Source organism: Myxocyprinus asiaticus, chromosome 30 (genome assembly GCF_019703515.2).
Source record: "Myxocyprinus asiaticus isolate MX2 ecotype Aquarium Trade chromosome 30, UBuf_Myxa_2, whole genome shotgun sequence".
Taxonomy (NCBI): domain Eukaryota; kingdom Metazoa; phylum Chordata; class Actinopteri; order Cypriniformes; family Catostomidae; genus Myxocyprinus; species Myxocyprinus asiaticus.
Genome location: NC_059373.1, coordinates 45,244,577 through 45,268,569, shown reverse-complemented (window position 1 = coordinate 45,268,569; position 23,993 = coordinate 45,244,577). Strand labels below are relative to the sequence as shown.

The 23,993-nt window shown below is 39.9% G+C and overlaps 1 protein-coding gene across 2 annotated transcripts in view; it reads right to left on the bottom strand.

Moving 5' to 3' along the window:
- Positions 1–441: 441 nt before the first annotated feature.
- The window catches only part of LOC127421057 (importin subunit beta-1-like), a 120,087-nt gene continuing 96,535 nt past the window's right edge, over positions 442–23,993 (bottom strand). Inside the window, exons 19-23 of one of the 2 annotated variants that reach the window (XM_051663788.1) lie at positions 13,025–13,130; positions 12,819–12,933; positions 12,426–12,587; positions 1,951–1,981; positions 442–1,656 (exon numbers count right to left, since the gene is read on the bottom strand). In XM_051663788.1, the coding sequence (XP_051519748.1) occupies position 1,981; positions 12,426–12,587; positions 12,819–12,933; positions 13,025–13,130 (384 nt within the window). In that variant the 3' untranslated portion in view covers positions 442–1,656; positions 1,951–1,980. The remainder of the gene's footprint in view (positions 1,657–1,950; positions 1,982–12,425; positions 12,588–12,818; positions 12,934–13,024; positions 13,131–23,993) is intronic. The other variant, XM_051663787.1, reaches the window with a different exon arrangement.

Sequence of the window (23,993 nt, the reverse complement as noted above, 5' to 3'; positions counted from 1 at the left end):
CACTGATGTTCAAAATCACTTGTTTCCAGTAAAGAAACCCTCAATTCTTGCCAGTTGTTGCAGGCCGATTCTTGACTCTTGCAGCCTTGACTTGTTTTTGGAAAACACTTCCCGAAATATTCCTATGAGTCTAAGAATTGAATGAAGCACATTTCAAACAATTTTGAGCTCTGACTTAAGTGGAAAAGGCTTGAATGACATCCAGCACTATAACCCGACAATCTGTCAGGCCATTTCCTCCATACAATTAACAACTCATGTCAATCTCACATCTTCTAAAGACTGAACAAAATAAGCGATCTTTCAAGTGAAACTGGGGTTGTGTTAAATTAACAAATAAAAGCACTCTTTTTAACTGGGCTTCCAGGCATGTTTCGATGCATTTGTTGGCTCCCTGATATTGCAAAAGAAATGTATTGAAAGTACCACAACTGCTAAGGAAATGTTTAATTTTATTTTATTCATATCAATGGAAAAATATAACCTCATACAAATGTCTGATTCTCACCATTGTCTTTTTTTTTTTTTTTTTTTTTTAACTGGGTGAATGACTCCAATTAAGTGCTGGAAAGAAAGAAAAAAAAAAGAAAGAAAAAAAAAAACCACCAAAGTACATCAGTCCAAATCAAAGAGATTGTGACACTGACATTTATTTGGAATATTCTAATGTTAATGCATGTTTATTAAGCTCAAGTCCATTGGTATTTGCATGGATTTGGCACTTGTTTTTCTGCAAAACAAATAGAGGGGAACAAAGGAGGCTGTGTAAGTGTTAGACATTGCATCTAATTCCTGGACCCCTTGAACAATCAATTGCTCCGCTAGAAAGTCAATTCTCGAGTGGCAGGCAAAACCTCTGCAAATCTGTATTGCCCATCTTAACATACTAATGAGAGAACTATATAAACAGGATAGAAGAAAACAAAATACTGCAGTGATTCACTTGCAGAAGCACGATGAACGCCCATCGCCAGTTCACCAAAGTGCTGCCAGTCGACGACACCTCCGCTCTCCCATGTTTACATTAAGAGCATCTCACTAAATTTGCAACAAGATATTTGTCATGTTTTTTTATTACCAGTTGAAATTAAGAGGGAGATGTAGAAATAGTAAACCCCGCTCACTCTCACTCACACACACACACACACTCACTCCAGTCACGCCATTTTCAATTCCAGCAGCGTCATTTCCTTCCGCATGTTTATATCTTTAAGTGCATTGTGTAATCGGAAACAATCCACAGTTTTAACGCTTAAGCGCCCCAAAATGTGTTCTGCAGAAGTACATACGCAAAACAGTCCTTTCCTTTTGCTAAATGGGGACATGTCGACAGTTTTACGATGTTTTATCATGATGCACTAACTGTTCAAACACAAGCATGTACAGAATAGTCACCTATAATCATTTATTTGTGGGGTCAAAAACAGACCACACATGAAAAAGGTAGGAAAAGTGAAGGTTTTGGGCGCTGTTTGTTTTTCTGCTGGAATTGAACTCTAAAGGTTGTGTGATATGTCTCTCTTTCACTCTCTCACATTCTCAGACACTCATCTCAGTGCACACGTCACTTCTGCTTTGACTTCTATGGGTAAAGACAGAAGAACCTCAGTGGGTTTGATTTCCATTATGCTTGGTACCATTTCCACAGCCAGTTATCTGAAAAAAAAAAAAAGAAAAAGAAAGGGAATATGTTTGAAACATCTGTATTCAATACAACAGTTTGGTGGCAGGCTATGTTCAGAAAAAAAAAAAAAAGAAAAGAAAAATCTATTTCTCAAGTATGCAGTATGCATACTATGCACAGAATATGAATTTGCATGCATGAAATACCCAGAAACTCAACTAAAATAGCCAAAATGTGCAGTATACAATAAAACTGCATTGAAGCACTACATCACAACACAACAGGCTTTAAGGCTGTCAAATTGAAAATTCTCATCATTTACTCACCCTCATGCCATCCCAGTGGTGTGACTTTCTTCTGCAGAACACAAATTAAGATTTTTAGAAGAATATTTCAGCTCTGTAAGTCCATACAATGCAAGTGAATGGGTGCAAAACTGTTGACGCTCCAAAAAAAAAAAAAAAAAAAAAAAAAAAAACCCACATACGTCAGCATAAAAGTAATCCATAAGACTCCAGTGGTTAAATCCATATCTTCAGAAGCAATTTGATAGGTGGGTGAGAAACAGATCAACATTTAAGTCCATTTTGGAACTCAAGATGGCGCCGAGTATGGCTGCTACATTGTGAGCTCCGACACAACACTGCAGTTTTTTGTTTGTTTTGTTTACAATTCTTATGTTTTTTGCCTTGGATGTTGTCTGCTTTATTGTCTACGACAGACAAACATTTTGGACATTGGTTCTGCAATTGCACACCGTAAACCGGACTTCAAATTCCTCAATGCCGACCCACTATTTACAAACACGGCAGCGGAGCCCTTTGTCTGGGCAGCCCGGCCGCGGAAACGCAGAAGGAGAGCCAGCGTTCTCAGAGTAAGACGTCGTGCAAATTGACCCCCGCTACCCAGTATTCCCAGGTAAATGTTCAGTCTTTGGACAACAAGCTCTGCGAGCTGAGAGCCTGGATCTCTTTCCAGCGAGAGATGAGGGACTGCTGCATTATCTGCCTTACAGGAACTTGGATGTCTGCTGAGATTCCAGATTCAGCCATCGAACCCGCGGGGTTCTCCGTGCACCGAGCGGAAAGAGCGAAAGACCTCTCAGGTAAAAGCAGAGGTGGTGGTGTATGTTATATGATCAACAAATCCTGGTGTGATCACAGGAACGTATATTCTATCAAGTCTTTCTGCTCTCCTGATCTGGAATTTCTTACACTTGTGTCGACCATTCTGGCTACCGAGAGAATTCACAGCGGTCATTATCACTGCTGTATACATTCCCCCACAAGCCGACACAGACTGGGCATTCAAGGAACTGTATGGGAGTATAAGTGAGCAGGAAACCATGGCAAGATGTAAATCAATCGCACCAAAATACCAACAACACATCAGTTTCAACACACGAGGGGACTAGGTTTTGGACCATTGCTACTCTCCCTTCTGGGATGGCTACAAATCCCTCCCCCGCCCACCATTTGGCAAATCGGACCACTCGTCCGTTCTGCTTCTGCCCACTGAAACAGGAAGCACCCACTCTCAGAACGATCCAGTGCTGGTCGGACCAATCAGATTCTACGCTACGCGGACTGGGAGATGTTCCAGTCCGCCTCTGATGATGATATCGAGGTTTACGCTGATAGCGTAACGTGTTTCATCAGAAAATGCGTAGAGGATATTGTTCCGACCAAAACAATACGGATCTACCGCAACCAGAAGCCATAGAAAAATAGCGATGTTCACGCGGCACTGGATGCGCAGACCTCCGCTTTTAATTCCGGGAACGCGGAAGAGCATAAACAATCCAATTATGCACTCCGCAAAACTATCAGAGCAGCTAAACGCCAGTACAGGGACAAGATTGAAGGACAGTTTAACACCACTAACTCTAAAAGCATGTGGCAGGGAATTAATATCATCACAGACTTTAAAGGGAATAAAAACTCCGCCATGAACACCGCTGCCTCTCTCCCAGATGAGCTAAATACTTATGCTCGTTTCGAGGGAAATAACAGCGCCCTCGCGGAGAGAGCTCTCACAGCCGAAGCTACAGAGGTTAGTTCACTCTCCGTCTCTGTAGCGGATGTAACCCGATCCTTCCGACCAGTGAATATCTGTAAAGCCGCGGGTCCAGACGGCATTCCGGGCAGTGTCAGAGCGTGCGCGAACCAACTGGCTGGTGTTTTTACGGACATTTTTATCCTTTCCCTCTCCTTGTCTGTGGTCCCCAGATGCTTTAAAATGTCCACCATTGTGCCTGTACCAAAGCAATCCAAAATCACTTAAATGACTGGCGTCCTGTTGCTCTGACCCCCATCATCAGCAAATGCTTGAGACTAATCAGATTACATCTGCTCTGTGCTGCCTCCCTCACTGGACCCATTGCAGTTTGCTTACCGCAACCGCTGCACTGATGATACCATTCCATCTACACTACACACTGCTCTCTCCCACCTGGAAAAAGGAACAATTATGTGAGAATGCTGTTTGTAGACTACAGCTCAGCGTTCAACACCATAGTGCCCTCCGAACTTGACGTGAAACTCCGGGCTCTGGGCTTAAACAGCTAGCTGTGCAGCTGGATCCTGGACTTCCTGTCAAGCAGATGCTAGGTGGTTAGAATGGGCAGCAACATCTCATCACTGACCATCAACACTGGAGCCCCACAGGGCTGTGTTCTCAGCCCACTCCTGTATTCCCTGTACACACATGACTGTGTGGCAACACACAGCTCCAATGTCATCATTAAGTTTGCTGATGATACGACGGTGGTAGGTCTGATCTCTGACAATGATGAAACAGCCTACAGAGAGGTGGTGCGCACTCTGACACGCTGGTGTCAGGAGCACAACCTCTCCCTTAACGTCAGCAAGACAAAGGAGCTTGTGGTGGCCTTCACCATCACCATCAATGGAGCACCGGTGGAGAGAGTCAGCAGCTTCAAGTTCCTCGGTGTCCACATCAGTGAGGAACTCACATTGTCAGTCCACACTGAGGCTGTTGTGAAGGCTCATCAGCAACTCTTCTTCCTGAGATGGCTGAGGAAATTTGGAATGAACCGCCACATCCTCACACGGTTCTACACCAGCACTGTAGAGAGCATCCTGACTGGCTGCATCACTGCCTGGTACAGCAATAGCACCGCCCACAACCGCAAAGCCCTGCAAAGGGTGGTGCGAACTGCCAGACACATCATCCGAGGTGAGCTCCCCTCCCTCCAGGACATATACCAGGCGGTGTGTTAAAAAAAGCTCGGAGGATCAGAGACTCCAGCCACCCGAGCCATGGGCTGCTCTCATTGCTACCATCAGGCAGGCGGTATCGCAGCATCAGGACCCGCACCAGCCGACTTCATGACAGATTCTTCCCCCAAGCAAATCAGACTTCTGAACTCTTGATCTCTAACGATCAATATACATCAGCACTGCACTTTATTAATCTTATTCTCACACTGGACTGTAATAAATTATATTCTCTTTTAACACACTGGCAACTGACTAATCAACCGACAGCCTGAATGTCAATACAGTACAATACAATCTACTGTATATTTTATATATACTATTTTTATTGTATATTATGTGTATTCTATATTGTGTGTATTGTATACTGTACATTGTATATTATTATTTGTATATTGTGTTGTGTGTAATTATGTGTATATTAGATATGTAAATTGTGATGTGTAAATCTGATGTTTATTGTAAATTGGTATACGTCTCGTCACTGTCATGACTGCTATGTTGCTCGGAACTGAACCCAAGACTTTCACCCGCTATTGCACTTGTGTATATGGTTGTGAGACAATAAAAGTGATTTGATTTTGATTTTTTACTAAAAATTCTTTATAGTACATTTTTTGCTGACTTGTGTGATTTTTGGAGCTTACATTTTTTGGCACCCATTCACTTGAATTGTATGGACCAAAAGAGCTGAGAAATTCTTCTAAAAATCTTCATTTGTGTTCTGCAGAAGAAAGAAACGTATACACATCTGGGATGGCATAAGGGTGAGTAAATGAGAGAATTTTCATTTTTGGGTGAACTATTCCTTTAAGATAGAAACATACATTTGAATGCTGAGGCTGTGAATATTACTACTGTACATGCAACTGTATGAATGAGAGAGAGAGAAAAAAAAAAGTGGTATTCATGTTACTATGAAGCTCGAGTCAAGGGTAGTACTGTGGCACCAGTGCAACAACATGTTCACATAGAACCGTCCATTGTAGCTTTTTTGCCCCCCTCATTTTACTTTACTAAACATTTGAGAAAATGAACTGGCTAAATCTTTTTATGCACTTTAGTTTAAAATGGAATGCATTTTAACAGCCAAGAATGTTCTTTGCAATAATAGAACAGTGCCGTGCTTATAGTCATGAAAGATGGACGTCAATCATTTTGCAAAATTATTTCAATTTGTGCTCATTTCAATAAGATTAATTTATTATCTGACAGATTACAATGAAAAATTTGTCAACCACTCTAATGATGCTCACTTTTTCTTCCACGGAACACAAATTAAGATATTTTGATGGCGATATGATGTGAATATATCCATACAAGTGAATGAGGACCAAACTTTCAAGCTTAAAAAAGACAAAGGCAGCATAAAAGTAATCCATACGACTCCAGTGATTTAATGCAGGTCTTCTGAAGTGATCCAATCGGTTTTGTGTGAACAGAAGAAAAAAAATTTTTTTATTCCTTTTTCATAGTACATCTTGCCATGGCAGTCTCCAGGCCTGATCATGATGTCCAAGCTTTTTTTTCCCCAAGTTATTTTGGTCTGTTCTCACACAAAACCAAATGGATTGCATAAGACAGGGTTTTTCCTGGGTCAAAAATGGTCTTCGCTGATGGCTGACATACACAAGTTTGTTTTTGCTTTTTTTTTTTTTTTAACATTGCAATTAATATGAAGTACAGATATGTAGTTTCATTTCATGTCTGTAATGAATATGATTTATTTCTGATCATCTGCAAACTTCTGAATTCAACAGTTTTTGTACTTCAAGCAGGGTTGCTGCAGAGATTTTAAGACTTTAAGACCTTTTTCAAGACCTGGACAAATAAAATACCGTATCCCCATACCAAAATAAACAATCTCAAAATAAATCATGTATCACAGACTCTTAATTTAACAGGCAGGAGCACACATTCAACATGGCCTTAACATTGCTTATCAGTAAACAGGGTAGGATATAGGCAAGTTTGAAATACTCTAGACATGTTTTCCACATATATCTGAGTCCATCAGTACCGCATTTTCACTTTGAAGGATGCAGCACATGCACTTATTTAAATCGTATTCTTTGAAGTTTGATAATCACTTTAGGTCATATCACGATTCCGATCTTTCCACCCCCAAATTTAAGACCATTTTAAATGATAATTAAGACTTTATCATTTAAGATATTTAAGACTTTTTATTACCTTACATTTTGGAAAACTGAATTTAAGACATTTTAAAATTTAAGGATCTGCGGAAACCCTGTCAAGGTGCTGTGGGAAATTAACTCGACACTTTTTCTATAGGGCTAGTTATAATATTCATGAGTAAACCACTTTACTGATTTGGGACTGTTCTATTGTGAAGATGCTCGTTTCATACTCCATAACAGATATTGTTTTTCTTTCATCAGTATCTTTTTTTTTCCAATTAACACTTTATCGATTCGAAAAAATTGACACAGAAAAGCAGAACACATTTCACAGAAACAACATTTAACCCCCATTATTGAGGGCGCTCCAGCAGACTTCCATCCCCTAAAAATAATCTGTCTGCTGATCATAACACTGGCTAGGACCCCATTGTTTATGCATTTATCCCCTATATTTATTTCTCTGATTAACAATTTTTGGTTGACACAGAAAAACAAAACGTAAATATACAGAATCATCAATTAACCCCCACTATCACCCCTCCCAATCCGGCCCCCCAACAACATCCCAGTGGTCGTACATGATTCTAGACACACAAAAAATAAATAAAATAAAAAACAACAAATCACACATCCAGCAACGTCAGATTTCCACCCCATTTCTCCATAAATTCAATTTCCCTAGTCTTCTAAATGACCCTTCTTCAAGAGACCGCCACCCTTCCCTATCTCCGAGCACCACTCCTGAAATGAGGGCGCTCCAGCCGACCTCCAACCCCTTAAAAGAATCTGTCTGGCGATCATGACGCTGGTTAGGACCCAACTCTTTGTGTCTATTCTCAACATCGATGACTGCCCCATCGCCCAGAATACATAGTCTGAGGCAAAATGAAACCCGAATGCTAAATATATCACACACAATACTCTGAAACTTCAACCAAAACTCCTGGATATTAACACACCCCCAAAAGACATGGGTTATGTCTCCATCCTCTGATTGACATCTCCAGCAGGTGGATGTGTCTTTAAGACCAAGCCTATACAATCTAGATGGGGTCCATTAGAATCTATGCAAAATTTTGAATTGTATAAGACGCACCCTTGCATCTCTAGATGCAGACTTAACGTTTTTAAGAATCTTAGCCCACACTCCTTCCTCCAATGCCAAGTTGAAATCTTTCTCCCATACTCTCTTGAGAGAAGTTAAGGCTCCGTCCCCCAGACTCTGAATTAACAGGGAGAAGTACACTGATGCCTCATGACCTTTTCCAAACGCCGCAACCACCTCTCCCAAAGAATCTGCCTCCTTAGGGGGTGTGTGCTACTCCCAAAAATAGTACAAAGCAGGTGGCGCAGTTGTAAATACTTATAAAACTGAGGTCTGGGGATCCCAAAATGTTGGACCAAGTTTTCAAATGATCTCAACACTACACTTTCATATAGGTCATCGAGTGTAGCAACCCCCCTCACAATCCACTCTCGCCAGCAGAAAGGGGACTTGCCAATACACAATCTTGGGTTCTGCCATATGCTCGAGGCAACATTTAAATAAGTGTCCAATTTAAACAATCTGGACACTTTAGTCCATATCGAGTGTAAATGCGAAATAAAGGGGTGTAACTTAACTTTTCAGATTAGTTTGATAGAGATGCTTTGTAATGGCGAAATAGGGGCAAGAACTGCCTGTTCAATAAACCAGGGAGGGGCTCTCTCAGGTGGAAGTGACCAATGAGCCAAATGTCTGAGACTGAACGCATAGTAACAAAACAAATCTTGGGTAGGCCTAGGCCTCATCTGTTAATCGGCCTATGTAACTTATTAAAATGCAACCTGGAACTTTACCATTCCAAATGAAGGACTTCGCTATGCTATCAAATTGCTTGAAATAAGAGAGGGGGACATCTACAGGGAGAGATTGTAGCAGGTAGTTACATTTTGGAATACAATTCATTTTAATAACATTAACCTTCCCAATCATCGATAAATGTAATGAAGCCCACCTGCCCACATCGTTTGAAAACCTTTTTATTAAAGGGTCAAAATTAACACTAACTAAATCAGACAAATGTGCTGGGAATAAAATCCCCAAATATTTAATGCCCTGTTTGGGCCACTGGACGGCGCCTGGCTGGAAAGCCGTTACTGGACAGTACGCTGTCAGAGCCAAAGCTTCTGATTTAGACCAATTAACTCTGTATCCTGAGAACTTGGAAAATGAATTAATAATTCTGTGGAGGCAAGGCATAGATCTAGTAGGTTCAGAGACAAATAAAATATAATCTGCGTAAAGCAGAAGTTTATGAGCCACACCTCCCGCAACCACCCCTGGAAAATCATCCTCCTTTCTTATCGCGGCTGCTAATTGTTCCAGGGCAAGACAATAATGGGGAAAGAGGGCAGTCCTGCCAAGTGCCCCTATTCAGAGTAAAATGAAATTAATCCATTTGTTTGTACCGCTGCTACAGGGTGTCTATTAAGTAACTTAATCCAACCAATAAATGTACTACCGAACCCATACATTTCCAAAATCTTAAAAAGATAATCCCATTCTACCATATTAAATGCCTTTTCGGCGTCAAGTGAGATGGCAGCGACTGGAGACTGATCATTCGCTACTGACCACATGATATTGATGAGATGCCTAATGTTATCAGAAGAGCTACAACCCTGAATAAACCCCACCTGATCTATATGTATAAGATCAGGTGGGGTATGTAACCGATTAGCCAAAAGTTTTGACAAAATGTTTACATCTAGTTGGAGTTTCTAACATTCCTTGAACCGATCGCGTTTCTCTCGTCGAACTCGCAAAGTCCGGGAACAAGAAAATATTATGGTTCTTCCAAGAAAGCTTCCCTTTGCTCCTCGCCTGGCGCAACACAAGATCTTTATCGGATGATCTCAGAAATCTGGCCAGAATCGATCGGGGCCTGTCTCCCTCAGCAAATCTGTGAGCTGGGACTCTGTGAGCTCGCTCGATTTCCAGCTTGTGGCCTGTTATGTCGAGCAGACTCGGGAAAAGCTCGTCTAGGAATTTCACCATATCTCTGCCCTCCTCATGCTCAGGAATTCCAACAATTCAAACGTTATTCCTGCGGCTTCTATTCTCAAGATCTTCAAGCTTTTCAAGGAAATGTTCCAAATCAACTTTGGTCGCGGGCGGATTAGCGATTAATTCCCTCTCCGAAGATTGCAGAAAATTGATTCGCCTCTCAACATCAGTCACTCTTGTAACTATCTCAGAGAATTTTATTTCCATTGCTCGACGTTTTACAGCGAGATCCTCAAAGTCTGCAAAAACCTTCGTCAACATCACCGACATGTTGGACAACTGACGCTGGATCTCTTCTCCCGCCGCGCCATCCAAATCGAGTCCCCGGTCTGTAGGCCTGTCGGGGCTTTCATCCTGAACACATAAGTGTCTTTTAATGTCCCAGAGCCCGATGATTTTTGACTTTGCCGTGTTTTGCTTCAAAGAGCAAATGTGTAACTGGGTGTATCAAATTTCACCAGATTATAACATAAAAATTTAGCAAAGTGCGCAGAGCTAGTCGCTTACACGTCTGCTTCTTGCATGGCGTCACGTGACCCCCCCCTTTCATCAGTATCTTAAGGATTTGGGAATCATTTTGATTCTAGGAACATCTGAAGCCAAACCAGATCAGACTGTTTCCTAATCTCAAACATCATGAAGGAACTGTATTAAAATAGTACACCTGACTTTGTTCAAAATCTATGAAAGGTCCAGACTTGTTTATCATTGTCTTTTCATTGTTTAAAGGTGCACTCAGTAATTTGTTTACTCAAAAAAAAAAAAAAAAAAAAAAAAGTTTCACTCAAGAAATGAATAGCAATTTTGAAATGTGTATAAAATCATGAGCACTCACATGAGATGAGTTATATCAGTAACCTTATATAAGCTGTTTTACTCTACATGGAGGGTCCACACATGGGGGCAGCCATGTTAGGATCACACGACCAGCTGAATACTACTCGCTTAATCTCAGTAACCATCTAGTTATTGGTCACTTCAATTCATGGATTAAATTAATCATGGCTGACTGAGAATAGTGAATTTCTACAATGGCATCGGCAACTAAAAACTAATGCATTTTCAGTGATGCTGCATCCAAGCCGCTAGGTGTCACTGTAAATCCAAGAATACAATCAAAAAAGTTGCTGAGTGCACCTTTAACAGTTGCATTTGTAATGCTATATTTAAAAAAAAAAATAAAACAAACAAAAAAAAAAAAAACAAGAAAGACTGTGTCTGGCTCCTCAATACAGTGGTTAAGTTGTTAGTCTTTTTTTTTTTAAATAAACAGTTTATGAAAAAATAATAGCTACATCTGCCACAGCTGTAAGGAAAAATTCTGTTAGTTTACTGTGAAAAATGTTAGTACGGGTGTTGATGTGCAGATGTGAAGTCTTGTAATTGATGCTGATGAAGGGCATGTGTTTCTCTTTCTCTCGTCAGTGCTGTTCAGAATGTCAGAGCTGTCTAGGCTATTGAAATGGTTGAATGAATTCATAGCACTTTAAAATAGGGAATTCTCATGTAAAATTCAAATGGGTCGCATAAGTTTTGTTGTCTGCACCACGATATCAAGGGAAGCCCAGTTTAATCACCTGCGTGCTCCAGAGATACATGAAGATCATCATTTGCACGAGTGATTCTCGGTGGAATGCATGTCTTCAATCACCCCGCTTACTCCACATGAGAAGCATATTTAGTGCTTTTAAAGCGGCGAATGCAAGATGAATATCATAAAATTAGCTTCACAAGCCCAAAATTTTGCTTCAATGGCTGCCGAAAAATTTTCAATGCAGAAAAAAACCTGCAAGACATTGATTAAACCATTGAAGACATTTGGATTACTTTTGTGCTGCCTTTGTCATTTTTGGAGCCCAATTCACTTGCATTGTAAGGACAGATTCACATCTTCGCCATCTATCTTTGTTTGATTTCCACGGGAAAAAAAGTCATACGATTTTGAGACTGTGTAAGGGTGAATAATTCATGAGAACTACTTTTGGCTGAACTTAACTAAGCCTTCAATTTTAGTGTGAAGAATGAAGTGGAAGTCAGCTGTGATGACCACATTCTTTCCTCATTATTTGACTGTCAAAATGTCAGACATTTAAAACAAAATGTCTTACATTTGACAATTCAAAATGTCAAAACAAATTTGATTTAAAAATGCAAAGATGCAAGATGACTGGACACCACTTCCTGAATTAAACATGCATGTAATGAGGTCATGTGACAACCTAACATACTTATTTAAAATGTTACATGATGCATTCTGTTGCACATAGATTTTTGAAATATTCACTGCCTAGTATACTAGTAATCCATTCTGAACATAGCTTTGGTGAAGACAACGACTTTAGACAGATCTGAAAGGTTTAGTCACACACCAAGCTTGGCTCTTCAGCTTGCGTAGCTCCTTTGTGGCCCATGTCGCTAAAGTCTTTGTCTTGCTGGTTTTGGACCTCCGGCCTTCAGTCAGAAGATCGTTGATCTGAGGTCGAACCTCCACCATCTTCATCACATCTTTGCCAAAAGTCGTACACAGGTCACTTTAGGAGGGAACACACAAGCATCAGAACTGTCAGCTCTATTAAACACTAGGGCAAGGAATTTAACATGCAAAACCAGTAACAAATGCCTTGAAATGTATCAATATTAACAAGAGCAAAGCTAGCTTCAGTAGATTGAGCTTGGTATTGTGTTAATGATGGAACAGATAGATGTAAGCAAGTAAATAAAAATAATAAAATCAACTCTGGGGGAAGTGCTCAAGCTTTTACCCTATGAGGCCTACAGCGTTGGCAACAACTCCATCTGAATGGTCTTCATCCTCAGCAATGTGGTGAATGAACGACAGGATGAACTCAACACGAGGCTGAACCAGCATTACATCAGCTGCACAGAGCACAAACAGGAAACTGGTCACTGGTTTAAACAACAATCATGTCACTTCACAGTTACGAGACTGGTGTCATGGTAAACTTACGGTGTACGTTCTCTTGGTCTCCTTTTAAACCCTGGATGATCCCAGTGTAAGCTTCCAGACAGCCTTCTCTCAGCTCATTCAAATAGTCCACCATATCATAATCTGTCTGGAATGATAACAGCAACTTCTAGTTCATCACCAGGTTAACCCATTTTAAGTCCTGATTTTCATATGCAGTGCTGTGTATTTTTCATACAATTTTTTTTTTTTAGATCTTCAAATGATATAACATAAAACAAAGGCAACCTGAGTAAACAATGCAGTTTTCAAATATATATTTTTTATTGAAGAAAAAAGTTATGAGACACCTATTCACCCATGTGAAACACTAACTGCCCCCTAAAAATAGCTGGTTGTGCCACCTTTATCTGCAACAACTACAACCAAACGCTTCTAATAACTGGAGATCAATCTTTCACAACACTGTGGTGGAATTTTGGCCCACTCTTCCTTGCAGAACTGCTTTAATTCAGCCGCACTGGAGGGTTTGAGCATGAATTTTCCATTTTTGTTCTGCCACAGCATCTCAATTGGGTTCAAGTCAGGACTTTGACTAGGCCACTCAAACTTTAATTTAGCATCTTTTGAGCCATTCAGAGGTGGACTTACTTCTATGCTTTGGATCGTTGTCTTGTTGCATAATCCAGTTGCACTTGAGCTTCAACTCACGGACTGATGACCGGAAGTTCTCCTTTAGGATTTTCTGGTAGAGAGCAGAATTCATGTTTCCCTCAATTATTGCAAGTCGCCCTGGCCCTGAAGCAGCAAGGCATACCCACACCATCACACTACCACCACCATCCTTGACCATAGGTATGTTCTTTTTGTGGAATTCTGTGTTTGATTTACGGCAGATGTAACAGGACCCGTCTTCCAAACAGTTCCACTTTTGACTCATCAGTCCACAGAAAATTCTCCCAAAAGATTTTAGGATCATCAAGGTGCGTTTTGGTGAAATGCAGACAAGGCTTAATGTTCTTCTGGGTTAGCAATGGTTTTCGCCTCGCCACTCTTCCATGGATGGTATTTTTGGCCAGTGACTTTCTGATCGTGGAGTCATGAACAGTGACATTTATTGATGCCTGCAGATCCTTGGAAGTTGTCCTTGACTTTTTTTTGACTTCCTGGATGAGTCATCACTGTGCTCTTGGAGAAATTTTAGAAGGTCAGCCACTTCTGGGAAGGTTCACTACTGAGCAATTATCTCCAAATAGAGAAAACTCGACACTCACTGTGGTTCTTTGGAGTCCCAGAGCCTTTGAAATAGCTTTATAGCCCTTCCCAGACTGGTGTATTTCAATCACCTTTTTCCTCCTCATTTCTGGAATTTCTTTCGACGTTGGTATAGTGTGCTTCTGAGCGAGACATTTTAGCCAAATTCATACTGCTGAAAAAGTTCAATTTAGGTGTTGATTTGATTGAACCAGGCTGGCAGTAATCAGGCCTGGGTGTGTCAAGTCCAGCTGAACCCCATTATGAATGCAGTTTCAAAGATTTGAGAATTTAGTAACTAAGGGGGCAAATACTTTTTCCACACAGGCCCAGTTGGTATTGGGATACATTTTTTGCTTCAATCAATAACATTATGTAAAAACTGTATGATTGCCTTTGTTTAATGTTAGATTTTGTCTGAATTTGAAACAATTTAGTATGATATACACACAAAAAAAAAAAAAAAAAAATCAGGATGGGCAAATACTTTTATTTTATGCATTTTACAAGGTATAGTGAATGAAGCTAAAAGGACAACTTTGCTGAAATCTCCATCCCATATTTTCTCTAGAATTGTCAGAACAAGTTTCTCAGTCCATTTCATATTTTTTGTTACTAGGGTGGTCATCAATACCAAATATCAAGTCAATATTGGATCAAAAACAAATGCCACAGAGTCAGAACTACCGATACACTAGAAAAACGTTTGGTGCCCAACTTGGTTCTGAGGAACCAGTGTTTTGGACATCCCTAAAGTAAACATCCGTGTGTCTAATATGGCCTTAAAGTGGAGTCGGAAATATCGTAATTGGAAGTTCCTAGCACATGAATGAACAAGCGATGTTGTATTTACTAGTGAGAAACTCTGAATTCTAGATGATACCTGATTTGCGACATTGGAGTGTTGTCATGAAAGATGGACTAAAAACATTTTGCTAAATTATATAAATTTGTGTTTTTTTCAATATAAATTCGATATAACAGATATTATAATGTAAACCTAATGTCAGCCACTGTAATGACTTCATGGTTTGTTTTATGCAAATAAATTGGCAAAAAATTAAAAACCATACATTAATAAAATCATTGGTTGTGAAAAAAAATCATACAGGTGTATTCACTTATGCTTATACACCAGTAGAACAGGAAAAATAAAGAGATTTAACCATTGTTTATCATGTAAGTGTTTTAGTTTGGTTTCTTCCATATTTTTTTCCCTGACTGAATGCGTGACATTGTAATAATGAATGCCCAATTCAGACGTAGGAGCTTCCCAGGTGCACTTGAAGGCAGCACAAGTCTCATCGGCTAAACACTGGTTTGCCTAACACCTTGTCCTAACCAGACGCAACAAGATTCCAGTGACAAGCAATCTGTCTGTCCACACTAGTCACAACATCACAATATTCATACACTAATATAATGATAAACGGCAAAATCAGAAATCAGAACAGTCAGAGGCAACAGTCTGTTTATTGAACGCAAATAATTCTCACTGAAGCGTACTGAATAATATTAGGTCAATATGTACTTAATATGGGTTAAGGTTAGGATTGGGGTTAGGTTTAGGGTAAGTACCTAGTAATTACTGTAAACGGCATTTTCACGTGGCACCTGTTACTTTTCTCAGCACTGTTCTGGATGCACCAATTATAGTTGTTTGTGATTACTGCAGATACTGCATAAACATTATTTAAATAAATTTTCTGGAGGTTACACGGGCAGATTTTCATTTGTTTCTCAGGTACAATCCTCAATTAATAGATTTAAACACAGTGTACACATTTTTTTTGTGTGAATGAAAAAAACGTCTCGAGTTTATCATACGGAGCAATTATTGGAGGATTCTGCTTTTATGGCCAGTGAGTGTCTACTTCAGGAAGACACCTTTGATAGTGAGTTATGAGGTGAATTTGAGGTGTTAGATGTGATTAGATTGCCTTTCATCATGTTTGCAATTCCCCATAGTAATTCTGCAGTTGTTTATTATTGCTAAGATGGTCTAAAGAGCTCTCTGGAAAAATCGTAATGTCCCAGCAAAACTTTCAGAGAAAACTCGGGTTTGCAATAGTCATTTTCCAGAGAACTGTTTTGAAAATTATACCCCAAAATAGATGGGTTTTGCCACTAAACTTATACTGAAGCCCAACGCGGTTCCATCAATTTATCCTGGGGACACAGCGAGTACGAACCAACATGTTGGTCAGCCAGTAAGTTTCTTTTTCTTGTGTTTTATCTGTTGACGGTATGCACGCAAGTATTCTTTAGGCTTGTTCCATGTGTTTTGTGACCAAAGATGAGACGAACGCACCCCATTTTCAGTTCATGTATATTTTAATATCCCTTCAGTTATTTAGTCAATTGGTGATAAAAATGTAAAAATAAACAAATTCTAATAACACATTGCACGAATGAGGTAAAAACAACTGCAACTTCTCTCTCGTTAATGTGCGCTGTGCTCATTCAACCATAAACACTTGGAGCAGCCATTCTCTTAGAGACAGTACCAGTTTAGTGCTTATTATGTCAATGTAAACTCAATGTAAATCGCACAAGTTCATATAAAAAAAAAAAAAAAAATGTAGTAAGTGTAAAAAATGTGTAAATACATAAATACATAAAAGGCACAATCATACATTATGAAATGTATTAAAAGGCACAATCATGAAATATTTTAACTGCAGAAAACACTAAATTAAAGAATTTAACAAATAGGCTCATACTGCATCTATGCATCTATGGTTTGGTAATTGTTTTGCATTGTAGCACAAATTATAATTCTAAGATTATAGCCTAATTGTTGTGTGTAATTCTATCCAACCTTGCAAATATTTTGATAAAAAATGTTCATGAAATTTCAGAGGCAACACCTTATTATTAAAAATGCAATTTCATGGAGTCGGGTTGCGCCATGCGAGGTTCGGACACGTGAACGGCGAGCTCTGCACACTTTGCTAGTTTTAATACTTTATGCCATAAACCGGTGTGATTCGATACACCCTGTTCCATAACTGTTCTATGAAGACAATGTCAAAGAGTTCAAAATCCTCGGGCTCTGGAGACATTAAAAGACACTTATGTGCTCAAGCTGAAGCCCCTGAGCAACAGGCCTCGGACCAGGGACTCAATTTGGATGGTGCGATGAAAGAGATCCAGCATCAACTGTCGAACATGTCGGTAATGCTGACGAAGGTCGTTGCTGACTTGGAGGATCTTGCTGTAATATGTCAATCGATCACTGCACTGGAGACGAAATTCACTGAGATGGTTACAAGAGTGTCGGATGTTGAGAAACGGATAGATTATCTGGAGTCACTGGAGAGGGAATTAGCTGCTAATCCGCTAGCGACCAAGGCGGACTTGGAAAACGTTTGGGAAAAGTTGGAAGACCTTGAGAATCGTAACCAGTGAAACAACCGAATTGTTGGAATTCCTGAGCGACCAGAGGGTCAGAATATGGTGGAATTTCTGGATGGGCTCTTTCAGAGTCTGCTCGATATAACAAGCCATAAGCTGGAAATCGAGCGAGCTCACAGGGTTCCGGCTCGGTGATCTGCTGAGGGAGACAGGCCCCTCAGCAGAGGGGCCTGTCTGGCCAAATTTCTGAGATCATCCGATAAAGATCTTGTGTTACGTGAGTAAAGGATGGCTTTCTTGGAAGAACCACAGCATTTTCATGTTCCCAGACTTTGCGAATTCGACAAGAGAGAAATGTGATCGATTCAAGGAATGAAAGAAACTCTTGCATCAACAGAAGGTCGCTGTTCACGGCCAAATTGAGAATAGATGCTAAGGATGGCCGCAAAGTATTTACTTGTCTCCAACAAGCATTGTCCTTCATAAAGACAATGGAATGAGTAAGTCATTGTGTGATCCTCACGTTGCAGCCGAGTGGGCCTGACTTACTGAACATTCACTTGATCGTCCGAGGAAACTGGACGCCTTTTTTGTTTCTTTTTTTTGCTGGTTCCGCCTAGCGAATGGAGTTCGTTTTGTGGAGGAACACACCTTCGGGACAGTTATGTGGATGAATCTACATGTTCTTTGTGTTTATTCTGCCTATTGGCTGGAGTTTGTTTTATAGCTTTTCTTCTGTTATGTAATTGTCTCACAAAATGTATATAGAAAATTTGTCACGGGGACTCTCGTAGGCGTACAGTGTTTCAGTTTAGAGGGTTGGCGCTGTCATGCGCCGACCCCACACACATTTTTCTTTTTTCTGTTTGTTTGGTGCTGGGGAAGTTCCAGCTTTGATTGTTGCACTAATGTTGGAATGTGGTCTTTATAATTTTGTTTTTGACAATCTATTTTTTCTAAAAATTTCAAATGTTAATACGAGTGGATTGTCTCGCTCCACGTGGAATGTGAAAGGTTGGGGCAACCCTAACAAGGAAGGAAGGTTAATTTTCTTAAACGAAAGAAATATGATAGCGTTTCTTCAAAAAATGCATCTTTCCCCGCAGGAAGATATGGGGTGGAGATGTTTTCTTTAATGCTGGCTCAAGTACGAGCAGGGGAGTCATTACATTGATAAGTAAACATCTACAATTCAAATGTCTCAAACAGATTAAAGATAAATTAAGAAGAGTCATTATTGTTTTAGCAGAAATTCAGGGACAAAGGTTGATTTTGGCTAATATTTACGCACCTAACGCTGATGATCAGGGCTTTTTTATAGATCTTGAAGGGATGTTGCAAGCTGCTGGCACCCCTCATGATATAATATTGGGAGGAGGCTTTAATCTTTTGATGGACTCAGTCCTTGACCATAGTGAAGCAAAAGTGTGTAAGCCCCCTAGACATTGATGCTTCACAGGATGTGTAAAAATCTTGGTCTTACAGATATTTGGAGACTTTTGAACCCATCTGGTAGGGACTATACATTTTTTTGCCATCAGTCCATAAGATTTATTCTAGAATAGATTTGAATTTTTTTTTTATCCAAGTCCCTCATTTAATCTTTTGTTGACTGCTCAATTGGACATCTTAGTCCCAGCTCAATGTTCATCAATCAATGTTTATATGGAGACCAACTGGTCCTCAGTATCCTCTGTGGGCGTGGCTTGGGAGGCACTTAAGGTGGTTCTTAGGGGTCGGATCATACAGTATGCCTCATTCATCAAAAAATCCAAAGCACGAGAACTCGTGGAGTTGGAAGGGAATATTAAAAGTGCCAAGGCAGAGCTGAAGCGCCGAATGTCATCTGATGGCCTCAGACAATTGACCTGATTTGAAATACAGATATAATACTATTGTCACGGAGTTTTGGCTATTGAGGGCAAGACAGTCATATTTTGAGTCGGGGGACAAAGCAGGGAAGCTTTTGGCTAGATATATAAAGCAGAGAGAGTCTTTTTCTACCATTCCCTCAGTGAAATCTGCTGGTGGTGAAATATTTACCTCGGCCACTGATATTAATAATGCTTTTAAAGAATTCTATCTTGATCTCTATAGTTCCATGTCTTCGTCTACTGATGAAGATATTAGAAACTTTGTGGAAACATTAGAACTCCCTAAACTGATGACTGAGCAAAAAAAATTCTTAATTTTGAGATAACCTTGGAGGAGCTTAGCGAGGTAATTAAGGCATTGCCTACAGGCAAGGTTCCGGGGCCAGATGGCTTTGCTGCTGAGTTTTTTTTTAGATCAACCATGACACAAGCCATTAAGTTACTATCCAATTTCCCTGATCCAGCTAGACATTAGTCAAAAATGTTGGCTAATTTATTAATTTATGAAATCCCTTATACATATAGATCAGGTGGGGTTTGTTCAGGGCCACAGCTCTTCTGATAACATTAGGCTTTTCATCAATATCATGTGGTCAGTGGCAAATGATCAGACTCCGGTCGCTGCCATCTCACTTGACACTGAAAAGGCATTTGATATGGTAGAATGGGATTCACTAAGATTTTGGAAATGTACGGGTTTGGGAATATGTTTATTGGATGGATTAAGTTACTTTATAGACACCCGTTAGCAGCGGTACAAACAAATGGATTAATTTCAGATTTTACTCTGGATAGGGGCACGCAGCAGGGTTGCCCTCTTTCCCCATTATTGTTTCGTTTTGCCCCAGACTCTGTGTTTTGGGCAATGGGGTGGTCATCGATTTGGGGAATAGAAACAGAGTTGGGTTCTGACCAGTGTGATGATCGCCAGGCAGATTATTACTGGAGCACCCCAGTTTCAGGAGTGGTGCACGGAGATGGGGAGGGTAGCGGCTTTTGAGGTGGTGTTATTTGGAAGACGGGGTAACTTGGATTTGTTTGTTGGGAAATGGGGTAACTATTTGGAGTTTTTGGAGGGCTCTCGGTGTAGGGCAGTGGAGAGAGTAGTATAGTTTTAAATGTGTATGATTATGATATATATATATATATATATATATATATATATATATATATATATATATATATATATATATATATATATATATATTTTGTGTGTGTTTGCTTTTTTTGTTGTTGTATATACTCATGTGTGACCACAGGGATGTTTGTTGGGGGGCAGGGTTGGGAGGGGTGATTGTGGGGTTTAAATGTTGATTCTATGTATATATGTTTTGCTTTTCTTTATTTATTGTAAGAATCAATAAAAAAAATAAATAAAAAATGCAATTGCATGACATCATATGAATTGATAATGTGCAATTAAGTTTTGAAAAAAGCTACAATGTGATTAAAATGATGAAAAGTGAAATACAAAATAAAAATGTAAAATCCTGCATATTCATATATGCTTTCAAATGCTCACAGGTCATATATACGAATACTAGGGGTGTAACAGTATACATTTCTCACGGTTCGGTTTGTATCACGGTTTCGGTACGGTTCGGTATTTGTTCAGGAAAAAATAAATATATTACTGCCAAATTCAATGTAAACATTCTATTTGGTAACATACACTTCAAGAGATTTGCCCTCACTTCAAATCACCATGGTTTTATTACAGTAACCATAGTTTAAACACTGTATTTGTAGTAAAATCATAGTAACCAAATTAACCTGGTTACTGTCATGGTTACAATGCTATAGTAAAATCAAGGTTACTATATGGAAACTACAGTATTACTGTTGTAAAACAATGGTTAATTGTATCAAAACTATGATTTCTGCCAAGAAATCAATGGTGACAGCAGTCATTGTTACTTCAGTCATGGCTACTACAATATTACTATAGTAAAACCATGGTTACTGTATGGCTACTACAGCATTACTGAATAAAACAATGGTTAATTTTAGTTAGTGTCCTTAACTAAAAAAAAAAAAATTCTATAATTAACAACATTTAACTTAAGACCTGCATTTATGCTACATGCATCAGCATAAAGTGCATTTCAAACTCATCTCAACATATATTCAACATTCAAACGCTGTATACCACTATTGAAGGAATAACCTTGCTATTAAAATGGATGCTAGAAGGGACGCCGTAACACAACAAGAGTGTTTTAATCATACGTGGAAATCCCACATCTTCAGTAGGGCAACATAACTTTAGCAATGAACACTCCAAGCGCATTAGTTATTGTTATATGTCTGCCCGAACTAGCACCAAGTTCCTTAAAGACGGAAGGGAGTGTGTGTGCAGTTTCAGGTTCACCTGTGGCTCTGTGCGAACTGAGCGCTATCTATCCTTGGGAGATGTCAGCGTAAATAAATAATCAAACATTGATGTATTAGTATACAGCACTCGCGTCGAGCAATGTCTGCAAACGGTGCCCGTTTTGTAAAGGTTTTAATGACCATCGCTGTTGTGATTGACTGCAAAAAGAAAAAGTTCCCAGACAGGAGACTTGAATGATGCAGGGGCTTCTCTACCTTGTGGCTTGTTTTCTCAGCTTGCCATTTTCAACTTCACACTAACGCGTGCAGAACTGTGATGTCATCAACAGAATTAACATAGTTAATAGAGCATCTTCTCTCTGTAGAAAGCTGACCCACGTGAAACAGGCAGAGCGTGTCTACAGAGCGATACAGGTGTATTAGCCTAGGTTATAACTGTGCATGTCTATTTGCCACTTTTTCTTTGCCAAACTATATGAACCAAATGCATTATTAAACTAGAGATGAACCACAGAACAAATGCTTACCAAACCATGGGTGGTGAACCATACAGTTAGTCTTTTTACCGAGAACAGTTACACCTCTAATGTATACTATAAACACCGATCAACCACAACATTAAAACCACCTGCAAAATATTGTGTAGGTCCCCCTCGTGCCGCCAAAACAGCTCTGACCCGTCGAGGCATGAACTCCACAAGACCTCTGAAGGTGCCCTGTGGTATCTGGCACCAAGACATTAGCAGCAGATCCTTTAAGTTGCGAGGTTGGGCCTCCATGTGTCGGACTTGTTGGTCCAGCACATCACATATATGCACAATCGGATTGAGATCTGGGGAATTTGGAGGCCAAGCCAACACCTTGAACTCTTTGTCATGTTCCTCAAACCATTCCCGAACAATATTTGCAGTGTGGCAGGGCACATTATCCTGCTGAAAGAGGCCACTGCCATCAGGGAATACCGTTGCCATGAAGGGGTGTACGTGGTCTGCAAAAATCTTTTAGGTAGGTGGTACGTGTCAAAAGTAACATCCACATGAATGCCAGGACTCAAGGTTTTCCAGCAGAACATTGCCCAGAGCATCACACTGCCTCCGCCAGCCTGTCTTCTTCCCATGATGCATCCTGCTGCCATCTCCTCCACAAGAAAATGACGCACATGCAACCAGCCGTCCACATGATCCAAAAGAAACATGAATCATCAGACCAGGCCACCTTCTTCCATTGCTCCATGGTCCAGTTCTAACGGTCACGTGCCCACTGTAGGTGCTTTCGGCGGTGGACAGGGGTCAGGCATGGGCACTTTGACTGGTCTGCGGCCACGCAGCCCCATATGCAGCAAGCTGCGACACCCTCTGTGTTCTGACACCATATATTTCTGTCACAATTTCAGGCATCTAAGCTTTTATGATGAATTGTGCTTTATGACGCATTTTTATGCTGGAAGATTGACTTTTCCGGATAACAGTTCATAACACAGCCCAGTGTGATCACTGAAGACTTTTTAGTCACGCCTGAAATCTCATCTCTTTAAAATGTTTTAGAGTGTTTGTATTTTAGATTACTGGTGTTTGTTTTAACTTTGAAATGTTATGTTTTACATTTTATTACTGTGAAGCACTTTGTCAACTCTGCTGTTTTAAATGCTATTTAAATAAAGTTGAGTTGAGATTAAAGCGCAAATGCTGCGATTTAATTATAAAAATATATAGTCTACATGTAATACACACTTTACAGTGGATTAGTGCTCTGCTTTATCTCATACAATGCAAATGATTCTCAATCTCTGGAGTTTCCAGTGTTTGAGCGGTCGGATTTATACAGTTCACAGCTCATCCACACTAATATTGCAGCTTTCAGCTGTTTAATAAATCACACTAGGACATGTTGCGATTTTAGTTTGATTAATTGTCCATTTCAGTGTAAAAGGAGTAACGGAGCACGTGTTCAAAATAAGCCTGTGAGCATTTGAAAGCAGTCGTGTGTAAGTCATACTGCGCACTGGTCCTGGATAGATTTGATGCTCAGTACTACCGTTATTACAGAAATATTGGTATTGTTACATTTTTTTTTAATTTCAGTATAGACTGAAATACTTTTGACAACACTAACGGCCAGCATTAAGTTTTTCAGCCATTTGTGCTACAGTTGCTCTTCTGTGGGATTGGCTAGCCTTCATGCACCAATGAGCC